The sequence below is a fragment of the Saccostrea echinata genome, unplaced genomic scaffold (assembly GCF_033153115.1).
Source record: "Saccostrea echinata isolate AGI-Se365-2 ecotype Australia unplaced genomic scaffold, CSIRO_AGI_Sech_v1 ptg000016l, whole genome shotgun sequence".
NCBI lineage: Eukaryota > Metazoa > Mollusca > Bivalvia > Ostreida > Ostreidae > Saccostrea > Saccostrea echinata.
Genome location: NW_026889765.1, coordinates 22171609 through 22198102, shown reverse-complemented (window position 1 = coordinate 22198102; position 26494 = coordinate 22171609). Strand labels below are relative to the sequence as shown.

The 26494-nt window shown below is 31.5% G+C and overlaps 1 protein-coding gene across 1 annotated transcript; it reads right to left on the bottom strand.

Annotated features, from left to right (window-relative positions):
* Positions 1-9276: 9276 nt before the first annotated feature.
* LOC133189016 (dimethylaniline monooxygenase [N-oxide-forming] 4-like) lies at positions 9277-26149 on the bottom strand. Its single transcript, XM_061324460.1, has 6 exons — positions 26076-26149; positions 16559-16701; positions 15663-15804; positions 15094-15236; positions 10770-10947; positions 9277-9992 (listed from the first exon to the last, which is right to left on the bottom strand). Exons 1-6 carry the CDS (start codon positions 26145-26147, stop codon positions 9300-9302), a joined length of 1371 nt encoding a protein of 456 aa, XP_061180444.1. The 5' UTR covers positions 26148-26149; the 3' UTR covers positions 9277-9299.
* Positions 26150-26494: the final 345 nt, after the last annotated feature.

Below are 26494 nucleotides of genomic sequence, written 5' to 3'. Positions count from 1 at the left end.
ACAAAATTACATAATATATTGGGGTCACGTATATACTATATCCTGTAAATTATCAACAATTCCCCCATTAGAAAACAAATGAGAAGGAGTTATGTTCTTTGAATTATATGTTAATTGATTAAGATAGTTCAACATTTCTTTGGGATTGGAACTTTGTTCAATCGCCGTTCTATAGTATGAAGATTTTGATTTGTCTGTTAGAAGACTAACTTTGTTTCGATAAAGTCTACAGTTTCCCATATCTCCTTCTTTGTGGTAAAGGTCACGTAAGTGCCTAGCATCGTTGATTTCTTGTGTTAACCATTTAGGACGGTTTTCACTATTTACTTGTTTGGTTTCAACTTGTGCATGCTGGTCAAGTACACTATTGAATAATTTATAGAATTCAGTTAGTATTTCATTTGGGTCATGCATCTTGAGGAGATAGTTAAAGTCTACATCTTTTAAGTCTTGGAGGAATTTATTGTCATCATTTTTTTTAAAAAGTCTACTGAATTTCTGTGTGATTTCCTTTTTACTGCATACAATTTGATTTTCTAGTAGCACATTTTGGGCAGTGATCAGAGATAGCTATAAATGGTACATTCACTTCACACATGTTATCTGGTTTATTAGTAAAAAAAAAAAAAGTGATCTATAAGGGTACTTGAGGCATTAGTTTCTCTAGTTGGTGCTGAAAAACCAAATTCTTCTAAAGATATGTCCAGCTTTGTGGGGGTTCCTTAAATAAATCTATATTGAAATCACCTGTTATGATAATTTCCGCATCGTCATAGAAGGAGACACAGTTTATTTCTCTAGCCAGGAGTTGGGAGCAGATGGTGGACGGTATGCTGAACAGTAATAAATTGGTTTAGCATTCTTTGTATTTAATTCAAGCCAAATTGTTTCAATCTTACCGATTTCAAAATCAGGTCTACGTTTGTATCTTATATTATTAGAAATATATACCACAATTCCACCACCTGCCCTCAAAGTGCGATCCTTTCTTTCCATACCTAACCCCTCAAAATTCAACTCAGAATCACTAATGTGATCATTCAGAAAGGATTCACAAAGTCCTAAAATATCAAGAGTTTGTTTTGGAGCAGCATTTTAATTTCTTCAATCTTGGGCATTGGGTGGCATAGTTTAGATTTCATAATTTTAAGTCTTTTTTCTTCAAACCAATTTCATTATTGCTTGTTAAACAGTCATTATTTGTTATAAATACAGTAGATATATCTGATTGTGAAACCCCTTTAGTAACAGTACTATTACGCAGTACAGTTAGGGTGCCAAATGGAAATATCGGCGAATTTTTTAGATAGAAAATACATTCTTTACAAGGATGAGCGTTTCTTTTTAGGACTTTACTATTATCGGACAAATGCAATGTGGTTGAAAACTACATGTTGGGGACGATTAGAGTTCTTATTTAGGCTTGTAACGTGATGTGACAGTCACGTGATTTTAGCAAATATACCTGAAGTATTGAGGTCATCTATACATTCTAATATTGCAAGGGCATAACAAAGTTAAAAATCTAAGTTTAACATATGATTATTTTCAACACTCTTTGTAGTTTGTGAAAAGTGCTGTGAACCTATAGAGATTCTACTATCTAATTGCTAAAATCACATTTGTTAGACCGTATGTTGAATATTTTGCTGGTCAAGTACATTAAATATAGATATTATTAATTCATTTGCAAGATTTCAACAGGTTCGCAGCACTTTTCAAATATCGTCATACTCCTTGAGTTTATGTGTAAAAGCTTGTCATAATTCATTGAGGGTATGCCCTTGCAATATATCGATTTATTACCCTTCTATTTCCCTTCAATGCATCTGCATACAAATATACGACAGTGTCGCTTGTCTAGGAAATGTACGGGAAGTATATGAATAAAATGATAAAATAGACATCGCATCCAAGTCAATGCCTCTTATATATCTACAATTTATATTTTATTTAATTACAAAATATGTTTTTTGTTGTATAAATATAACTTGATCCGCCTCTCACTGCATGCAAACTGCGTCAAATTTAACGATATGACGTCACATTGACAAGTGCATTGCGATCAGTGAATTGTTTATATATTGCTGTGTGGGATTTAGCCAACGACAATAATGCTTGCACTAGTTAGTATTGATGTAGTTTAAAGCTATTCAACAGTTTAAAATAGCAGATCATTTCATTTTGTGGTAATTTGAAGAACTTATATTTTTGTGTGATGTCAAAGTAAGCAATTTCCGTATAAATTAGGCCCCGCCTCCTTACTGCAGCCTTAACTGTGCTGCGTAATATTCCTGTTTGTCTTTTTGTATTTATAAGAATTAAATGAAGTATTTGAATTAATACTAGGATTTTGCAGAAATTCACAATAATACTCATGAACAATATACAACATTACATTCTGAACATAAACTATTGAGAAGAGAATATACATTATTGTTATTAATTATTGCTTGGGAATTGTTGTCGGCTACACTTTCATTGCCTGTTTCCTAGTGGCTATGTGGACACAGCTTGGTTTTGTGTCCTAGCTCTCCACAGTTCCAACAGTCCAGCTTTCTTCTGCTTCCATGCCTGCAGTGTCGCGATATGTGGCCACTTTCCCCGCAGAAATAGCAGAAAGTTGAACGGAAGGAATCATCGCCAAATGATGTTGTCATTTTTTTTTTACATTTGCTGGCACATTTCCTGTTTTCAGAATATTCACATATCCCTGGAAATTTTTCAGCAGTGGTGCGGAATCTCTGTACGACAGGTGGATTCCATCTTTCCAGTAGTATCCCTGTTTAAACTTTCCATCCCCAAAGAATTTTGAAGTAGAAATCACTGTATCACCATACATTTCACAAACATTTTTTTAATTATTCCATAAATATCACTGATATCCATATCACGTCTTGGTAGTACTTCAGAAATAAACACATGTACACTGGGATTCCGACTTCTGAGATCTGCAATTATTTCTGCAAAATCATATTCAATCCCTTTTGCATCTCGCCGTCTTGATACATTATTTCCTCTAGCTAAAACGATAATACTCTGATATGATGATACATCCTTTTTTGCAAGTTTTGCCCTTATATTAGAAATGATCGCCCCTCGATTTGTGCTGACCTGTACAGTTGAATACAATCCTCTGGTACGGACCCTTTGTAGTATCGAGTTCCCAATGATGAGGACTGATTTATCCTTTGGTTTCCTCCCAAGTTGATTTTCCCCTTGTGAAATCTGTGGGATTAGATAAAGTAGGAGAAATCTTGATTTCTGGAGCCTCGCTGGTATCTGTCATAGTACTGCTACTGATGAATGGAACTGTAAGGTTACACTGACTATCCCTTGATACACTAGTTCCAGGAATTTGAAGTCCTTCCGTTGATGCTTCTTTTTCCTTTGTCCTGTTTGGAGCTGTTTGGGTACCTTTTGTAAGAAGCGATGTGACCTTCCTTGATGCATTTAATTGTTGTTAAAGATCACTGACTTCTCGTGACAGAAGTTGGATAGTATCTGAAAGCATCAAAATGAGTTTTGCACTGCCAATGCACTGATGGGAATTCTTTTGGTGTGTACACCATATTGTGAAGCTTTACCTTTAGAAGTAGATTTGCATTGGGGAGATATTCCATCCATTGTCTCACATCTCGATCCAAGTATCCAATAGAGGTGTTCAAATCCTTGAGGAACTTTTGACACCATGAGACATATGAGACTCCTTGGATTTGAAGGGTATTAGTTTTTTCATAAATAGTAACTGTGACGGAATCATCTTGAGATTTATAAATCCATGCATATGTCTTCTTTTATCACTGATTTTAAGCAGAACGAGTTCCCTCTGTAGTAGATCCAAGATGATAGGGTACTTGTCACCATCAAAAGTTATTGTGGCACTCTTCTGATTTTCCTTAACTTGCAAGAAATCTGGTACTTCTAAACACAGAGTCTCACAAATTCATTTTGTAGATCATTATTTACAATAATTGATCTTGAAAATCCGGTAAATGAGTCCAAGAGTGATTTGAAGAGGTTAGAACTATCACTAAAACTTATTATTATTCCATTGTAAATGCTAAGTATATATAAGAGATGCAGGAGCTGTAAAAAACACGTCTTGTCACCTTAACTGCTTATCTTAATATAAAGTGTATATAAAAACAAAATGAAATAAAATGTACCTTAGCATTTCTTTTATTTTCAATAAAACAAGCGTAAAAAACTGGGAAAACTTAATTTCTTGAACACAGACGAATAACATTTCATGAAAATCTACAATTAGAATGTATCTTAATATGTTAGCAAAGTGCAAAAACAAATTGAAATATATATATATATATATATATATATATATATATATATATATATATATATATATATATATATATATATATATATATATATATATATATATATATATATGGAAAATATAAAATGCATTTAATTTTTTCTTTGAATTAAAAGATCAGAGCAGAAGAGTTATCCTTCTTTATTTTCCAAGGGTTGAAAAAACCTGGGTGCTATTTCAGAAATGATGAGCATTTAACCCAAACAAAAAAAAATCGCTCTTTGTTGCGGGAAGAGTTTTCAACTTTGAACTGTTTTGAAAGCAATGCATGGATAATCGCTTTCCAGGACGTGTCTTGTTCAGAGCAATTATATTTATCTAAAAGTGTTGGGACTATATACAACAGCTTGCTGATTTGTGACCAAACAGTTACTTCTTGAATTAAATAACAAAGAAGACCATCTCTAGTTAACGTGATAATTGATTGGTCATCATTCAGCACAATATGAAGTAATTGCACTCACCACACACAAGGTGCTGTACAAGTACTCAAACACTTGAAATACAGTTGTTTCTGCTTAAAAATGCCCAAAAGCAGCAATATTAAACTACGCTGTGAATTAAGGCTAAGTATAGGCGTTTCTATGCAAATAAGCCAATAAAAAAAGCATAAGAGGTATATCTATTGATCAAAGAAAGTTGATTTATTTTCCGATGCATTCTTAGTACCTATGGTATGTTATAGGCAGTGCACATTATGACATCATATTATGACGTCACTGATCTTACCTACCGGAGGGAATGAAAAACATCAACAAAATAGCATCGGTGCAAGGGATAACACCATTTATTTTCACATAAAAAAATTTTCATTTGATCGGAATTTGAGGAAATTTATAATGGACTGTACGTTTTTAACCTTATTATACTTAAAATTTACAAATAGAAATTATACAACAAAGCTGTTCATATTTATGCAGCAATACCAGCAAACTTTTGAATATTTTGCTTCTAAATATACCTTTTTTCAGTTAAATAAAATAGAGTATGCCCTTGCGCCGAAGTATTTTTGTTGATGCCCATTATAATTTTGTGTAGTAAAGAACAATGACGTTATAATATGTACTGGCTACCTCATGTTGTGGGTACGCAGTATGTATTAGACAATACGTTTGAACTTTCTCTGTATAATAGATATAGTCCATAGGCATTTTAATTAGTTTATTTGCATAGAAATGTCTATACCTAACCTTAACCCACCTGCGTATCTTTTACAGGGGTTTATTTTTAAATGTCCGTAGTATAATTATGAGTAAATTTATAAACTTGCGATTTTTTTTGTCAATTTTTACTTAAAATATTGACTTGTTAGAGCTTGCCCTGAAATAGCTTCAGAGCATTCTTTTAAACGGTGGATCTACAAATTTTTACCCGATAATAAGCACTCATGCAAATCAGAACAATACTCCAATCGGAAATAAGTCATAGCATGGAGGTATCCCATATTACATAAGTCATTTGATAGGAGTGTTTAGCTGTTCGTTTAACTTTAACTCGGTTAATATCCTTGCTACATTGTTGTATCAGGACGATGGTTGTGAGGATTGTGTAAATTTGAATTCAACCATTAAAAGAAAAAACAGTAAACAAGATGATTACGGTGTGAGATTTACCTTGGAATGTCAACGTATCAAATATGCTTTTAAAATCCTATTAAGCATTTTTTCTAAGACATACAAACCCTTTGCATTGATAGATATCCAAGTTTGTAATGGAATTCACAAAGGTATAATTTGTAGCTTTTGGGGAAAGAGTACATGTAAAAAATACATTAGTCGTATGCCTTTTGTCTTGTTTGTACAGAATAAGCACATGTATTTGTTTATTCGTGATACTTATTTACTGTGAACTTATTTTTCCAATATGTGAATGAAGAGGGAAAAATACAACAGAGAATATAATCGCAAGTTCTATGGCTGATACCATGACCTTAGTCAGCAAATATAGATTATTATTAGGTTGAATGCTGACTAATGTTTCTCATACTGTTTGGCTATAATTTAAACACTGAATTATGTACACTGTTCACCCGACCATGACTATGAGCACACGGCGGGTGTGACCGGTAGACAGGGGATGGTTACTCCTCCATGATACCAGATCCCACTTCTTTTCTCAAAGGTCTGAGTGCCCTGCTACAGATTTGTATTGTTTTAGTAGACTTTTGGATTTGATTTCTGTTCGTTACCTCCATATTTCATTTCTGTGCAACATTTTGGTTTTTCTTTTTTATTTGAAAAGCGATACTATAATATCCTTAAATTCGATCATCCTGTTCGTACCTTTAAATTAAATTAAAATAATACTCCGACAGGAGGACGGTACAGATACTGTAGATGTACATATAATTCAAATCTAGGGTTACTACAGAATTTATTTTAATGAACCACTATAGCTATATAATCTATACCTTTATTTTCTTCTTTTTTTATTATAATTCTTTAAATTTTTTATTTAATATTTCTTTTTCTTTTCTATTTATTTTTTTTTTAAATTTATTTATCAATTTTATTTTACTTTTTATTTTTATTTTATTTTATTTTTTTTTTAATTCTTTTTTATATTTATTTTTTTAATCATTCATTTTTTTTTTTTTTTTTTTTTTTTTTTTTTTTTTTTTTTTGCTAACTTAAATGACATTTACATTTTTATGCAGAATATTAGATTTTAAAGTTAAAAATGTGGCACATACCTCTTTTACAAAATGTAAACACCAAATAAAATGTAAATGAGTATAAAATCTTGGCGAATTGGTTATTTACAACAAAATGTTGACATCATTCAGTTGTATTGCCTGACGTCATGAGCGTCAGACAATATAGGGATCAATTTCTCCATGCTCCAAGACTAAGCGATCTAATCATGATAAATCATTTATATAATCATTATTATTTGCATTTCAACAAATACAGTTTGCAGAAGATTAGAAAAAAATCATTTAACTGATGCAAAATAATGATGTGTTTACTTCCTTCAGATTTTGTCGCCCGCGTGGCACAGTGGTTAGAGCGTCTGCTCTAGAGTCGCGAAGTAAGGAGTTGATCCTTACGTCGCGGGTTCGAATCCCACTGTGGGACGTGGAGACCGGTCCTTCGGATGAGACCGTATAAACCGAGGTCCCGTGTCGCAGTAGGTGCTGGCACGAAAAAGACCCCTCACTGCTCAATGGCCGTAAGTGTCGACCATAGGACAAAATTTGCAGCTCTCCACCTGCAAGTGGTGGCGTCTCCATATGAGTGAAAAATTCTCGAGAGGGACGTTAAACAACACACAATCAATCAATCAATCCTTCAGATTTTTTTGGAGGGTGGGGGATGCAACTGTTCATCGTTTGTGATATTCCTTGATATTCTTACCCTTAAATCGATGAGACTCTTTGCAAAACAGTCTGAACGTGGCACAAACTACATTTTATTATGATTACTTTGTTATTTAGGTTGATTTTACACAATTTTTTATCAGGCTGTTTTTCCACAATGACAAAAATAGTTGCTGATGTGTTACACTTTTCGCTGTAAATTATAATTAAAACAAATATTAAGTACTCCCCCTTCCTTTTTTTTAAACCATGGGAAACTATTTGCAAGTTCTGAAAACACTTTTTTTTTCTTGGAACTCGAACGAAACTCACTATACCAATTTCCTGTTTAAAGACGGTTTTATTTATTAAATCTGTTCTACTCTATGAACTTAGAATGTAATTGCCAGGACCACACATCTTGAATTTTAATCACAGTAACACAATGAGAGATACAATAATAATTAAAAAAGAAGAAAAATTCCCCTAACAGAAAATGCTATACTTAACTCAACTTTACTATAGTGAACTACAGGATCATTTTTTTAAATACAGTAAATCATTTCTTATTATGAAAAAAAAAATAATAAAATGATATCAGATTGTTATATTATGTTTTCCAAATCAAACATACACCTTTTTGAAATTAAATGGACTATTACTTGTGTAATGTATAATCACAATATTTCCATATTTCAAATCATTAGATTTCGAGTTGAGAGCTTTAAAGCTTCCAAATCACAAAAGTTCTCGAATGAATTTTCATAGTTAATTAAAGTATCAAAGTATTTACAATAGTTCACTATTTGTAACTAAAATAAACCATAGCTAAATTTAGTTGAAATTTGTTAGAGATCTCTAGATTTAAGAATATAAATAAAAAAATCAATTCGAATAAAAAATTTACATAACAAATGGAAATTATGAAATCAAAAATCATAAATGCGCATGAAATTTTAGAATATATTGCGAAAATATACAATACAAATCAGAATTTTTTTTAATACAAATTCACAAAATCATATACTGCAATCTTATTTTTGACTATTATATTATTCAAAATTGCACATTCCTACTGAATTTATAATGTATTGATCTTGGATAAAAGTATAAGATGGTACAGTATTACAGAATCGTACTATAATTACAGATACAATCCTCCCTCCCTCCCTAAATAAATCCAAAAGTTTAAGGCTTAAAAAATATTGAAGTAAAACCTAAACTAAAACAAAACCTTAACACTAATTATTCAGAGTTTAAACACATAAAGTCCTTATTCTTAGTATTTTTAAAATTGATGGGAGTCAAATGTGCGATTTTGCTTATCAATGTAATTTAGAATTATTTCAATGTCTATCAAGTCTGTGTTAGCAGTAAATAGGAAGATGTCTAAAGGAAACATCAAAAACAGTAAGGTCTTCCAAAGGAAGTTGAAGGAGCTTAAAAGATAACTTTGCAATTGATCAAGTTTAAAATATTGATATGGTACAAATAGTTTTTATTTAAATATGTACTAGGCAATTTTAGACTATACAATATTTAAAAGCAAAAACAAATATATATATATATATATATATAATAAAATAAATAAAATTAAAAAAATAAATAAACAAAATAATTTTAAAAAAATAATAATGGTCAAGAACCTAGATCGATCGCTTTGAATCATTTATCTTTCACAACGTTTTCTGCCTTCGATTTTCTGGATTTAATCTTTTCGGGGTTCAAGCAAACGTAAGATTTAGGCCCAGTAATCCGATAACTAATTTTGTTACAATGTGGAAGATTCATAAATCTTTCATCAGCGATGTCACGGAAAATCATTTCAAGGACTGGCGGCAGTGGATCAAACCCCCCTAATTTGGCAAGTTCTTCATTGTACCGAAATCGCCGACCAAAATTGATATCCCCAAAACAATGGGCAAATGTAGATGGTTTTCCTTCTTTCAAACGAGACTGAAAATCAGCCTCACTATCTGCCATCATTTCTTCTTTGGATGGAAGTTTCACTTTTCCTGCGAAAACCAGTGCCGCAAGTTTTGCCATTTCATAGTACTGCGGGAAATATAAAATTTGTCGAGCAATTCCAATAAAAATCAGGTTGGGATATTCGATATGAAACATATGTTTGTATATGGGCTGAATGCGTTCATCTTTAATCGTTATGATGTCATCTTTTAGGAAAGGAAATGAGTAACGATATCCGGTACAGAAGATGACAGCATCCACCTTTTCACAACTGCCATCGGGAAAAACCACCGAATCGTTTGTCATACGGACAAAGGGGGGTCTTTGTTCTATTTCTTTTGGAAAAGATGGCGTGAATCCCTCTGGCTTTCGTCTGTGGCAAGCAAACACCTTTTGTGAAGGTAAATAAAAAATACAACATCTATAAACCAAGCATTTTTTTTTATTTTCTGAAAAGTTCACTAAAATAGTATCTGTTATTATAATAAATCCGCAGTCATACCGTAAAGTAGGTATCAAATTGTGTTTATCAAAGTATTGCTGTATTTCGCGGATAGAACAAATCAACCAAAAACTTATCACAAAAAATTAAGAAATTTGTATAAGCATCATCATTTATACTTAAGCTTGTAAGTGGTAAGTACGACATCGTAGTTTTCCACCTGGTTTAACACTTAAGTTTTTAACTTAAAGCTATAATAGTTTTAATGCTTACCAGGATATGATTTTTTAAAGCAAAAATTACCCCCCCCCCCCCCAAAAAAAAAAAAAAAAAAATACGAGAAAAAAGAGCAGCAGAGCTTCTTATCAGTCCTGATTCACCCTGAATAGGTCAGATCATTCTTAAAATATTCAAAACTTTGAAAGTTTTCCGCCAAATTTAGCATCCGATAGTCATTTCCTATTAACATTTTTTTTTTTTTTTTTTTGAGGTATTATGTGCAATTGGAGGAATTAAAAACAAGCAGAGATTAATTTTCTACCATTCAGAGGTAAAATTGAATATCGTTTTCAACTAGAGAAAATACATCCTTTCATATTGATATATAGAAGACTTATATAAAAATACCAAGAAGAATACGTTAAACGAAATATTTAAATTTTAACTATATAGATTGTAATTCCAGCAATTCGAAAAGAATAAACTTGATTATCGAGACTCCGTACCTTTTTTGCAAATTGTACTACATGCAACGAAATGTCTTCGCCTGAGTAGTTGCATCCCAGGATTGCAACTCGAAGACCATCAAAATGTTCCTCGTGTCTAAACTCCTTGCTGTGTATGATTCTTCCCTCAAACAATTCCATTCCGGAAATATTTGGAATGTATGCCTTGCTGTAATGCCTGAGAATTATATTTAAAATTAAGAGGCAGTCCACCAAAAAACCAGGCAAGGGGTGGCACATCGCATGTCATGGATTTTAATTATTTTTTGCATGTAGACTTATTAAAGCACTTGTTTACACATGACAACATTAAAAAAAATTTTAGTGCTCCTCTAGTCCTATTTTTGGTAAATGCTTAATTTTAAGTGCAAAAAGGTCAACATAAGGGTAAAAATAATTACCAAGTTTTTATTTTGTTTTATATGTAACAGATACTCAAAAGCTGGATGTGTCGATGAATATTATTTATAGCATAGACTCTTATCTTTTATTTTATTAATGAATAAGCCTCCAATTTATACTTCTTTAGAAAAAAATTATATGGTCCAAATTTGAGTTAAGCAAGTAATTTTTTGAATTCAGTATCCAATTTTCATTACGTTATAAAACCCAATAAATTACAAGGACAGATTTTTTTTCTTATGTTATTATGAATACAAAGTACAAACTTTTGAATCACTCAATAAAATCAGTGGGAACAGGTATATTGAAAGAAATAAAAGGAGTCAAATTTACCTTTTTTTTCTTTTTCTTTTTTAATTTTCCCAAATGAAACCGATCCCGACCGGAATTATATAAAGAAAAAAATACTATAATTGTAATGTTAAATTTGGCTCTTTTGTTGTAATATGAGTAAAAATTTACTTGATTTATTTTTTAACATGCTATATACGGGTGGAAGGTGCCTTTAGTTTGATAAATTTGTTAATTTTGCATTATTTTCGATCGGATCGGGATCGGTTTTACTGTAAATTTAGAAACATTTCCTAAATTTGGCTCTTCATTTTAATTTATCAGAAAAATATGCTTGTCTTTTATTTCTTTTCAGTCAGTTAACTGTTTTTAAATGAGTGTAACCATAGATTCAAATTTATATATTATTTAAATCACTAATGTCTTTTACGTACATGAAGATTACATGTAAAACATCTGATTGAATTCTTAATAGATACTCGGTATTTAAAAAAAAGTATTTGTACATGCATTATGCAACAAATGAGAGCAGACAGCTTTCTAGCTTTATTATTTATCTTATTTCCAAGTAAAATTTATTTTTTATTTCCTCAGGAATTAAAGAGTAAATTCTATCAGTGGCGAAATTAAACTTGCCTAAATACAGGAAATATTTTTATGTGTACAGTCTCGACTTTATCCAATTTTTTTCTTACCTGTCATCTGTAAAGCCTTTTCCTCTTTTACATAATTTGATTTTATATAAATAAGAAAATAAGTTCTTTCATATATAGTATCATTATTCAAGAGCCGATAAATCGCAAGCAAAAAGCAGGGGGGGGGGGGTCATGACGTCATTATTTTTAAAAATTGGTTTCATGAACGTGAAAACATTTTAGAATTGGCCAACATAGTCACATGTTTAAACTCCATATTAAATGTGAGTGTGTGATTGTTTCAATCGCCAAATTAAAAAAATAAATAAGTAAAATAAAAAAAAATCCGAAATGTTTCACTAAACCATCTTCCGTTTTAGTGCCAAATTATAGTGAGGAGTTCAGCAGTAGTTTAACTCAATATATATATTTTTATAACTTATTTTTCAGGTTTTTTTTTTTCATTTTTAATCGTACTTCGGATTGTTTATTTTGATTTGACTGCATAGATAAATATATTTAAGTTTTTACAAATATCATGAAGTAAACATTTCAACTTCGTTGAATTAAGTATTGCGTAAATCTAAAACATTCATCATTGATTCCCAATTTTATAAGAAATGTTCATGATAAACACTTCATTAATTATTTTTACACATATCCTAGTAAATCAGTTAAAAAAAAATTAGTTCTCAGACATGTATAAAATTACTTATCAAAACGTCATCTAGCTGAGACGCCGCCCGTGTATAAAATACATTTGGATATTAAAATATTATTTAACATTTAGAATAATGCACTCTGAAGAGTAATTAAACAGAAAAAGAGAAATCATTTTTTTTAAAAATCTTTTACGCAAAGAATTTACAAACTTCTCTAGAAACTTGTAACTATTTCATTGTGACGCAATATTAGTCAGGTATATGAAGTCACTGATACATCAATGGAAACGTGGATTCAACCTGAATAATAGAGCCAATTTTAATCTAAATATTACGTCTGGAGGCGAAAATGAATTATATTTTGAAAATAAATTATTTAGTTTTTTGTTTAATTATTTTCTTTAGTGTATCGATTCTAAATATTTCACCAGGATTCCGATAAAAAGGTGTTGAGCAGATTTACCGATGCCACGGGAGATAACTCTTGCATCGCAAAATTTCATAAAAACGTCCTTTTATTTTGCCGGAAAACTACTATCAAAAGTGTTTTTCCCACCGATTTTATTTTTAAACAAAAATTTGAAATATTTCAAGATTTAGTTAAATGTGAATTATAGTCCTGTTAAAAATGTATTAGAAATTACAGTTCTTTGTTTCTGACCTACATTCAATGGTTTATATAGGGCATTCAAAAACACAAAACACAAGGATATTTTACTAAATAAGCAATTATCAAACAAATCTTCAATTACATTATTCCTTTTGGGCTACATTGATATTGTTTTTAATAAAATATCAAATATTCCTCACATTCGATGTGCCGCCTATTAATACAATACTGCCCGGTTTTTCGGTGGACTGCCTCTTAATTCCAAATTTACTCTTTGTTTAGCTAACTAAAAGATATCATCATTAACAATGTTTCTAAAGTAGTATATTCATTTAAAAAAAAAACCCAACTGTTATTTCTGTCTGAATTAAAATTACGAGGGTCTTGCAATAAGTAATGCAAAAAGTCATATAAAAATACGGAAAGAGGGAGAAAAAAGCTTTCTAAAATATTTTTAATCCTTCAGAGTAAACGTTCCTTTCTTCAGAATTTACTTTATATCCCTATGATTATTTGCAGAAGCATTGTCCAATACAAGAAAAACACTCTATTGACCGGTGTTTGGACTTTTCTTACAGAAAGCCTTCTTACCGTTCCTCGGTGTAATATCAACATAAAATCAACCATTACTTTTCCTTTCTTAGGGTGTAGATACTTATATTACTGGACCTCTTGAATAAACAGAAAAGATGTATAAACCTGTTTAGAGCCATGACTTCTCCTTGCAATAAAAGGACAACAGCTTTTTTCTCTGATTCAACATTTTATCAAAAATCCTCATTTTGGAATATAAAAAGAGCACCCATGGTTCGTTTTAATCACACTTGACTACAATACCTTCTTTTGTTAAATATTTGCATTTTGAATAGACCTTTGGCACATATAATACATGTCTTTTCTTGGGCAACAGTATGGAAATAAGGCACCCATTTGCAAGAAATAGCTTTAGATTCATTCTTTCGACAGAAAACTCTATAAAATGTGTGGTTATATGATGAAATGCTTATAGTCTTAGTCTTTCACTGTAAATCTGGAGTTTCAAGATATCATGTTGTTCACAACATAGACATTTTACGGGTCCGATCAGACTGTGATCGACCAGTTCGATTGTTATCTTTTGACTATCCATTTCATTTACTTTTGAATTCTTTTATCCATCTGAAATTGCACAGCTTGAAAGACTAGTCTTTCCGCATATCAAAACCATATCTCTCATATGGGTTCTTCAGCAATTTTTGTAATGAAGAGCGGTTTAAACATACGCCCTCATTTTCATCAGAGATAATTTTTAACAGTTTTCATCTCAGTGTAGGGACCATGCTGACTTTAAAAGAGAATTTCTTTGCGAAGACAGTAAGAAAAGACATGCAGTTTTTGGTGTTTAGGAGATCTTAAATAGAACTTTTCGAATGTGAAAAAATAAAATTAAATGCTTTTACATGTGTACTTATTGACTCGTAACCTTTAAACACCAAGAGGAAAGAACACACAATTCTTTGAATAAAACAAAAAGATCCAGCTGTAGAAAGAAGAATCTCATTTTGTCGGAATCGAGTACAGCTAATAGAAAAAAAATACTGCAATGATGTCACAACTTTAGACATAATTGGATTATTTGCAGTGAAAAAGAGTAACAATGTCGACCGATCATATCAGCTCGATGAAAATTTGTTAGCAATGTCTGTTTGTAATAGACATAAAAAAAGAAAAATTGTTGAACATACCCATTACATACAAGAACAGAATCAAACACTTCCGTTATGACCTCCGATAACTTGTTCACAGGAGAAAAGGTCACCAGCCATTTAACACGACAGTTTTCCTGGGCTTCTTTGAGAGGCTTTACATCTCGTACAAATATATGCGTCTTCAATGAAAAAAATAGTCTGATAAAAAAGCACCAAATTCTCACTAAATTTCAGTTTTGCATTTGTATTTTTGCACCAAAGGCATTAATATTTACCTCGTTATTTCTGAGTAGTTCAAAAAAATTGTCGATACAAGATAAGCAATGTATCAGCCTTTCATTTTTGATTAATATAATATCTAAAAATACTTTAAAGGTTGTAAAAATTAAGCCTTTTACGTCAATGGTATATTAAAACCTTTGCTCATGAAATAACTAATAATAAACATCTTTAGTAAAAGAGAACATTACGCGTTACAGTTTGCTGGGTATAGCTTTTCTTATGTGGAATATAGGACCTTTCTGTCGCATATTATGCATATTACACACCACATAAGTGCAAAATTGCAATGCTTTGATTCCCTAATATCAGATAAGAGATGTTACCCTTATGTATGGTCTAAGCTTGAAGTGGTCTGCAAACATGTTGAGGTATTGCAAGCATTGCTGATGTGTGATGTAGGAAGTAGTCCATTCTTTTGGATAGGGGAAATCCGGAAATTCTTGTATTTCCTTTGGAAGATTTGTTCTGCAGATTTGTGCATTAGCATGGTTATTTGAAAATTAAACATAATCTTGGCAACTTAACATAAACACTGACAGAAGCTACTTGATAATATTTTTTTTTTCTTAAAATGCATTCAATCTTTCAGAAATCGAAAGAGTTGTAAAATTAACATACCAATTTCTTGGTATTTTTCGATGCAAGCATATGCGTTATCATGCAAGACTGATATACTCAAATTAAAGATTAACTAAATAAAGATTAATGCACCTCAGTGGTTACTGTGTATTCAGCATTAACAGACCAGCTTTTAGGAATATTACTTAGTGTTCTAATTTAAATGTTCTAGGGAAGCATTAACTTCAACTGAGCAAGAGACACTAAGACCATGCTGAAATCAGTATCCTTTTTCTGTTTTAGATGGAAGAACAGCTAATGTTTTTGATTTGAAATGGGATTGAGACATCCTGAATTAAAATATGAAAATGTCAATAGGTACATGTTATTATGCTGAAAAGTTCATTTATAAATATCATTTAACTCTCACTAAAAGGACATATGAGTCTTATACATTGATATTTAAATTTCTTGTATTTTTTTTAAATTTAGATGAAAAAAATATCCGAGAGGAAGAGCACAAGAAGACAATGGAGACAAAATTAAAGAAAACTCACATAGCCAGTTGATTAATGCACTAGTGTTTACTGTGAAAAGATGGAGTTTGGCTGTTATCTGAGATTTTTTTGTCAGTTTAAAAGAAAACAGTAGATAGACTTACGTTAGATTGTTATATATAGCAGAGTGTGTCGGAAGTCCAAAATCGTCTTTGTTTGTCTGGTCCGTATAGTTCCATAATCCACAAGGCCAAAAATTACGTTCAAACGCAACTGGTTCAAAGATGCTTAGATTATCACATAAGTGCTTAAAAGAAAAAAAAATCTATATTTTCTTTGCGGATTCTTTTTTCTCATGTGAGTCATCTTCGTAAGACATGGGGTCAGATCAGAAGTCATTTTGAACTTTCAAATACAAATTCGATGCAAATGTTTTAAAACTTTTAAAGAAACTGTCTAGAGACGAATGTGTATCAGAGATACAGACAGACAGTCCGACAGACCAAAAGAAATATAGCTCGTAGTAAAAGTGAAAGAAACAAAATGACTGTTGATAAAAACTTTCCATTCCCTTGCATTGTATTTTTTGCTCCTTCGAAATAAAATCTTATAAATGGTCAGTTTTTTTAATATTCTACATACACTACTGGACGAAAAAAGTGCTGAGAATCCCAAAATTTACTGATAATGTTTGATAATTACTGATACTGTGCTGTTCTTGCTGATAAATACTGATATTTACTGTTATTCTTACTGTTGTTACTGATAATTTTAGTTGTTTCTGATAAATACTGATAATTACTCTCGTCGTTACTGTTGAGTCTGATAAATACTGATAAATACTGTTGATGTGCTGTCGACGCTGAGATTTACTGATAATTACTGTGGTCATTGTTCTTGAGCGAGAAGGTGCTAAAATAGAGCTTTGGGTTGTTAAAACCTTCTTCAATCACTACTTTCTTTTTTATTTAATTTTCCCAACAACATTTTCATGTTTCTTTATATTTACTGCTTGTGACAAAAATATGATACTGGTCTCAATTATAATACGGTAGTGAAAATCTTGACAATTATAATTAAATTTAACCATTAAATAAATTGTCAGCGTAAAGGCAAATGTTTTCCAAGAATGTATGAAAATAGTAGATGTATGTCTGTAAGCAGAATAAATGGAATTTTCCTTTTGCATGAAGATTTCATTTTAACATAAGTCACTGTAATACTAAAACATTAAGGCTTTAAAAAAAATAAAATAAAAAAAAAAGGATTGATAGACCGACTCAAGAAATTTGGGTAAGGATGTTGGTGAATTTTTTCATTAAAAAACACTGAAGTGGAAATAATTATTAATGGGTGGGCAAAAATCGGGATAAAAAAAAAATTCCAGTAGAATAGAAAAAATTTGATTCGGACCTTTTTTTTTCACTCGGTCAAGAGAGGACAAACAATCATTTTCTTTTTAAAGATGGTCTTACATGATAGCATTTTTTAAATTCTTCCCCAAAGATATGCATAGTTTTTTTTACTTTTTTTAATGTTCGGTCTTTCGGATCTTTTTCCCCTGAAAATCTGCCCGAAACTGATAAATTTTATGTTTTTTTTTTTTAAATAAATTGAGAAAAAAGGGGTGAATATGTTCAGTCTGGAGGCAAATTTTTTATTTATTTATAATTTATGTTTTTAGGAATACGTAATGCAAGCATCCGTAGATCGTCCCAGAATATAACTCTGTTACATGTTTATACATGTGCAACCGGCAGATGGGGGCTGATCAAAAATTATTTGTCAGAATTATAGTGTAAGTGCAATGGTATACGCGTGTACATGTAATTTTGATGTTGGTCTCTTACAATTTTACAAGTCACCACATAAAACATTTTTATTCAATAAGTTTTAAAAATCTCATTCATTTTATGGAATGGAAAATAAGAAATGGGACTTACTAAATGTAAATAATGGATTATTAAGTTGATCGATTTTAATATTGTAAGGTCACAGATCTGAATGGAATACACGTTTAAATTAATCAGAAATCAAAGATCAACCCGTGATTTGGCTTTATTGTGTACATGTCTTAGGCACTGGGGCAGAACCGGGTACAACATGTATATTCCATGTAAGTTGTAGTGGTCAGCGTAACAATGGGCACTAATTACCTATTGTTCTGCGTCTGCGGCCACCGGGGTTAATAATAAACAAATGAACCTGCACTGTACATGTACTTGCTACATGTACTTGGAGCAGGAACAATCTTTATGAATGCACAAAAAAATTAATATTTGTTATCGATTTGGTTGACAAATTAAATTGATAGAAAAATGTTTAGCAATATAGGACACAGTACAAAAAAGGGGGGGGGGGGGTAATGAAGTTATATACGTTGTACAAACTTATTAATTAAATGAAGTAACTTAAACATGTTAAAATAAAATAGATCTATTTTAATTCACGTCGATCTTTGCTCAGTATTTAATTTCATTTGCTAGTTTTACGTACATTTCTTGAGATAAAGTTTAAAGAATATCCAGGGGGAGGGTGCTACATGTAAATTCATTTGAATCTCTGTTAACAGTGTTTATGGGCATGTAAAACGGAGACGAGAAATTGATAAGGAAAAGTTCGACTTTGTTTATCTAATAAATAATTATGCAAAATTTATACGAGATTTTTTTTTTTAAAAAGATGGGTTAGTGATTTAGCAATTTGTGTAATGATATTAGCATCAACTGTTCACAGTTCAGAACATCGCTGAATCCGAGAAAAAAAATCTGTTATGAATTATCGGAATGTAATAGTAACATGCTGATCGCACTCATGAATAAATGTTATTAGAATAGATGAATTTTGTATTGTTTCTTGATTCTCTAAAATAATTCATTCATATATATTAAAGATATTTGGTAATTATTACATATATAGCTTATGGAACTTAAAACTAAAGAATCAACCTCGCGCCTATCAGCTTAGTTAACAGTCTTTCATCCCCCCCCTTTTTTTCTGAATAACTAATTGAATCATGTCGCGTGTACTTTGAGTACATTGGTCTCGCAAAAAGAGAAATGGACAACAAATATTATACTCTCTGTACAAGTTATTTCTAATTTTACTAATGTTACTAAATGCTTATCGTAAGAAATACAACGCGTACTAATATTTGACCCGATTCTCAAAACGAAAGTAGAAACTTCTACACGTGGTGGACATGTGAATATTTTTCACAATGTTTTAAGAACAACCGAGTAATTTCAAGTTTTGTTTTATTTCGTTTTTTAACTGACTGATCGCGTATAAGCAGGTTATTATTATTTTTTTTTTAAACTGATCTAGCTGTTACCAGTAATTAAGCACATCGTACTAACGAAGAAAGATCTACGTATTTCATTGAATGAAAATCACACTGCATAAGATTTCTATCTGTTAAAAAAAGCAACAAAAGATAGATAGCTTGATACCACAAAATGTTATTAAAAAAAGTGCGAGGAGACATAAATTATAGATCTAGAGAGCACTAGCTAAAAGAGATAATTCAACAAATTTAAGATCATGATCAAATCTTATTATTTGAACCTGTCACATTCTTCATTAAAGGGCATAGTATATGTTATATGAATAGATTTTTTGTGAGAAATATTTAATACTGCCTTGTTAAAAGGAGAATGGTTTGTAAAGGGGGGGGGGGGGTTCTCAACTAACAGAGCAGACGGAACCCATGTTACTAGTCAAATATTCAGGTTCTCTACATGAAAATATAAATTTAATTGCAACCATTGACTGTACTGAAGATGCTTCCTAAAATTTTTAACGACAGTACAAATACACACGGAAAAAATATGAGATGGGATTTTTTTTAAAAAAAAAAAACCTTTGTGAATAAAAAATTGTTTTAAAAAGTGCCTGCATAGGTAGAGTAACAACTGCATGAACAACCCCCCCCCCCTTTTTTTTAAGATATTGACAACAAAGGAGAAATATAAAGATAAAGGAAAACATAAACATTTATGATCTAATTTTAACATTAAGATGTAAAAAAAAAAAATAATAAATAAAATAAAAATAAATAAATGAATAATGGAATGTGAAAACAAATTATAATTCATGTGACTTTTTCATTTAGAATTTAACTAGTAAGTAGATTGTAATGAATTTTGTTGATAAAATACTTTCTTTAAAATAATTAATCATCACTCAAGTTTTTTAGCACCTTCTCAGCTCAAGAACAATGACCACAGTAATTATCAGTAAATCTCAGCATCGACAGCACATCAACAGTATTTATCAGACTCAACAGTAAAGACGACAGTAATTATCAGTATTTATCAGAAACAACTAAAATTATCAGTAACAACAGTAAGAATAACAGTAAATATCAGTATTTATCAGCAAGAACAGCACAGTATCAGTAATTATCAAACATTATCAGTAAAATTTGGGATTCTCAGCACTTTTTTCGTCCAGTAATGATAGTCATGTGCATCAGAAAAAAAAAACTTGGAAAGGAAAGATCTACATTACATCATAATTATTCAAATTAAGGATTCGCCACTCCTCTTGATTAAGGTAGTGCTGAAGAGTTTACCCTATACTTAACATGAACTTGCTTTTAACATTGAATTTCATTATTTTCATACAAGAGGTTTAAAATACGAAACGCATGGTCTTTTAAAATACACAAGACAGATCGTCTGAAATGGAAGACATATCATTTAAAAAACAAACGAAACTTCACATAAGATGGAACTCAATATGTTTGGTTTTCTGGATATTTATCATAAAACGGGAGTCATTTTTTATTTGAAGAGAATCCTTTTTAACCCTTTATTGTATTTGTAAATCGAACAATTGTTAGCTTAATACTTGCACATTTTATCAACATTATATATACTGCATTCCCTTTCTTGATTTTGAGAGAATAAGAGAGATAAGATAACGATTTTTTTTTTATGATGATCGGATTCTCCAGTTATGCATGTACATTTATATCGAATCGACAATTGCGAACAGGCACGTACTATCGTTTTTGAAAGTGGGAGGAGGGGGGGGGGGGTTGGCAATCTAGTAAAAAAAGCTTCACCTAAGAAACTTGGACAAGCAATGATTATAAAAAGACAAATTCTCTAAACTCGAAAATCTTATTTCGAGGAGGGGGAGGGGGGCGGGCGAGGTTCCATCTCTCTCACAAGCAAATTTTCTTCATAAAAAAGTTTTCTTCATACATTACTAGATAACCCTGACTCTTTGACTATGTTGCAGCAAAAAGAGTGTGTGTATGGGGGGGGGGGGGGCAGGAGGGGGGCAAAAACCCTCTCAATGAATATTCTCTAAGTGAATGCTTAATGTTAAGGAAAAAATGTAGAGGCGAGGCAAGGCAGGTAACCTAAATGAACTTTTTACAAAGACTGGTTATCTATTTTTGTCTGTATTGTACTTTATTACATATAAATTAGGGATGGCAATTTGTAACCGGTTAACCGATTACTCGGTCGGAACGATGGTAATCGGTTCAAAAATCTGTAATTGGTTTGTCGAAAAAAGTAAAATATATGTAAATTTGAATGAAATTTTCCTTAAATTTATTTCTAAGAAAGAAACCCCTGCATAAAAGTTGATAATTAAGCGTTTTCACATCTCTGTTCAAGTTGATTTGGAGGTAATTATGGCTTTTCAGATTGAGATCGCGGAGCAATTGGTCAGTTTGTGAAGTTAATTACTGTCTTTAAAAACAGCGTGTCGCTATCCCGATTGTCCTGTAATTCTTTGACGATATTAAATCATGCACCGTTGAGCACTATGAATTTGTATGTGTGTCCTTTGCCGTTGTTTATTAAATAATATTATTAGACAAACATTGTAAATTAGGTTAAAGTTAAGTCATATTTTTGATTATCGTGACAATGCAAATTGAACCTGTGTGACATATGCTCTGAAAATTTATCAATGTCCAATTTCTCAGTAATGGAAATATTCCATCACTAATTGTACGTAAACACATATATACTTTTTTGAAAACTCTCAATTTGTGTTCTATAAACAAATGAATTAAGCAAAAATGTAAAGTTCTTGATAAAATAATTATGTCAATAGGAATTTTTTAAAGTAATTCTTAGAATGCAAAAAAAAGATGTTGGTAAATCTTAATACTTTAATGTCATTGTCATATAGATTGACCTATATATATATATATATATATATATATATATATATATATATATATATATATATATATATATATATATATATATATATATAGTACCGACGAGACACAACCTAACAACAGAGCACCCCGGCTTCGCTTCCTGGGTTCCTTCGCTCGAGGTCCGCTGCGGGTTCGCTTTCAGAAAATTTGGGACCGCTCTGGGTGCGCTTCGGGTTCGCCCTGCGTTCGCTCGGGGTCAGCTCTGGGTCCGCTAGAGCGAACCCGGCGTTCGCTTTCTGGGTTCGCTTTATGCACTCATGCGTGAAGCGGACCCCGCTTTAATCTTGCCGCCAGTAAGACCCGCCCCTTGTATATTCCAAATATAGTAGTGGAATCGATCATTACTGTTTTTATGTCGATCGAAACATGTACATGTAAGTGACAATATGGAGAACATTGATAATTTTTCAAGAATTCCACCGTACATTCGACGTAGAATTATCATTTTTATTTTTCTTAACTTAAAAGCTAAGTATATCTTGAATGAAAAAAAAAGAAAAGGTGTTAAATTTATTTTCGATGTATCGGATGGAATGAAATTGATGAGTATCTTAATAAAAAAAGCTTTCAAATTCATTTGTTTATATTATTCATGCGTTTTTAAATAAGTTGGAACTTCCAATTGTAATTGCAATTGCTAAATCGTAATTTAAATGTTTGAAAGACAAACAACTGAATTACGATCTTATCTATAAAATAGCTGTGACATACTGTGCACGTAAAATGCTAAGTTTTCATATTTAGCAGTTTATATTTAAGCTAGGTTGTCGTCCATTACATGTATATGTAGGTCGTGATAATCACTAAAAATCCTCACACAGTGTAACTTGAGTTTCATTTTACAGATCATTTATAATTTACTTCCATGCTATAAATCATTGTTTTATAAGGCGAGTTTAACTGAAGACTTATAAATAAAAAACAGCAACAACAATAAAAAAAAAAACAAAAACAAACAAACAAAAACATATAACTGGTCCACTGATAAGAATATATATTTTTTAAGTTGTTTTCAAATACATGTAAATGATCACTTGAATAGTTTGTGTTCCTTACTGGTTCATGATCCCCCCCCCCCCCTGCCCCACTACATACATGTACATACTTGAGCGGCATGTTAACAAACAAAATTCTAAATGTTTAAAAATAAATAAATACAAGAAAGAAAACAAACAAAACAAGAATTCAATAACTGTAAACTCGCATGATTAAGTAGATGAAATTAAGATAATAACGCCCGATGTTTTTTTTTTTTTTTTTTTTTTTTTTTTTTTTTTTTTTTTTTTTCGATGAGCCCCCCACCCCTCTCCGTACTTGAACTGTTTTCTATGGCACGGTTGTAGCAATTTTAATTTCAAATAATATACAGTGTTCTCTCTCTCTCTCTCTCTCTCTCTCTCTCTCTCTCTCGTAAAGCTATTTTACTGCTTTTCAGCATACACGTTGCATTAAGAGTACATGTTCAATGCATGTAATTTGCTGCCACCTACCAAAGAACTATAACGTTTCCAAATTCAAAAAAAAAGAAAAGAATAATAATTGAATTTCTCATTTATAACGTGCCCAGACTAGGTACATGTAACTTAAGGGGCATCGAATGTAGTGGGGGGGGGGGAGTATATACTCAGGTATACCGTGACCATGGAGACAGTATACATCCAGCTAGCAAGTGTCAATTTAAAAAAAAAAACCCACCGCAATTGCTCTTAATACCCGCAATATTTTCGAAACAGGTGGATGATTACCGATACGTGATGACCTTGGCTTCACTTTGAAGCTACAATTATTAAAGTGTTGAAATTAAATAATTATGACAATTACAAAGTTCAAATACAGGTACCTATGTAATGAAAAAATATATGTACGTTTTCGTATTAAGGTATCTTTGCAAGTTCAATTTACTAATGTTGGAATTACGTGTACTTTTCATGCACAAGTACAAAACGTACCCGTCTAGTATATATTTTTTTATGTTCATGTAAAGTATTTCGAAAACTACATGTAGTACATGTTAGAGGTTCATGAACATGTAAACCTGTAAAATTATAGATATCGACGCGAAGGAAAGTGATAAGCATTTTTGCGGGTTTTTTTTTTTTTTTTTTTTTTTTTTTTTTTTGGACTGACTTGCAAGTAATTACAAAAAATCAAAAACATCCAATGTAAGGTCTACATGTAGGATAATTAAAATTGACAAAATAGTCTTTCCCTATATACATGTATTTAAATCAAGCTATTTATCAAATTTTGGTAAAAGATTAATTAAAAAAATATCATGGTAGTTAAATGAGATTTTCTTTCTCCAATTTACGTATTGACATAATGCACATTTATTCTGTACAATGTACATTTAATTTTTTTTTTTCATGATCAATTATTAAGATCGATAATTTCGAAGTTGATCTGGATAAATTAAAACGTGCATGTAAATTGAAATAATTAAATTAAAGCACGCACATGTTCTTATACTAACTGTTCCTATACTAATGTTCTTATACTGTATCTTGAGATAATAAAATTCTATAATTTATCGAAGACCTATTTTTTTTTCTTCTTTTTTTTAAAGTAACATATGTTATAACCATTATTATCTTCTTTTTTCTATTATAAATTAAAGTACTTATTATCTGATAAGTTTACGCAATGTATATTTATATATTAATGGATTATAAAAATATAAAGAAAATAAATATTTAATTATACATGTAATATGCTACCTGGATAATAAAAATATATAATGTATCAATAGATTTTAAAAATAAAAAATAATGAAAACAGATGTGTAAATATTGCATGTTGTCTGGAGAATTAAAGTATATAAATGTAAAATCATGTTTAAAAATCATATTGATAATATTTTTACATTGTACATTCACACGCTTTGCTTGTACAATGTTTAGATTATAAACTGGCATGTTGACTGGTCGATGCGCTGATGGTAAACGCATTTTATCACTTATCCTGATTGACAGACCTGTTCGGCATGTTGATTGGTCGACGCGCTGATGAGTTAATCGATAATCCTGATTGACAGCTCTGTTACGCAATACCGAACGCGCGTTCGCTTTCTGGGACCGCTACTGAATTTGGGGTTCGCTTTCAGCGTTCGCTCTGGGTCCGCATTGGGTTCGCTGTGGGTGCGCTCCGGGTTCGCTCGGGGTCAGCACTAGCGGACGCCAAGCGAACCCGAAGCGAACCCAGAGAGCGAACCCGGGGTGCGCTCTGGGTTCGCTTTCTGTTAGGTTGTGTCTGGTCGGTACTGTATATATATATATATATATATATATATATATATATATATATATATATATATATATATATATATATATCCGTGTTAGACATTCCGAAGTTAAATTTAGAATTAAATCATATTTTGGACTCTCAAGCATTCAGGATACGCACATTAGTATTTGCATTCTTAATTTATTTCTCTATATTTATTTTGAAAGAAAGAAAAAAAACCTTTAATATGATCTGATTGTGATTACCTTCAGACAACAAAGTCCAGCTGGTCCTGCCCCGATCACAGCGACTCTCTGTTTGACCGTATTCTCCGACATATCTTCAGCATAGTAGACTAGATTTTTTAACACCTCATTTATATACAACAATGTATGGAAGACAAAAAGAGATACCTCTGCCTACCTCGCCTTCCATTATAGCTTTTCCTATTTAAACTGTTACAGAGCAAGGAACTAATTTTGTCACATAGATCAGCATCAGCATAAGCAGAATAGCCACAGCCTCAAGTTAGCATCAGGATCAGCATTTGAAAACAGCATTGCCAGGATCAGCATCAGCAAGGAAAGGGAACCAACATAACTAGCATTGACTTACTTAAAATAAGCATTGACTTACTAGCATCAGAAAATCGACCTTTTTTCAGTAACAAAAATTGAAAACAGGT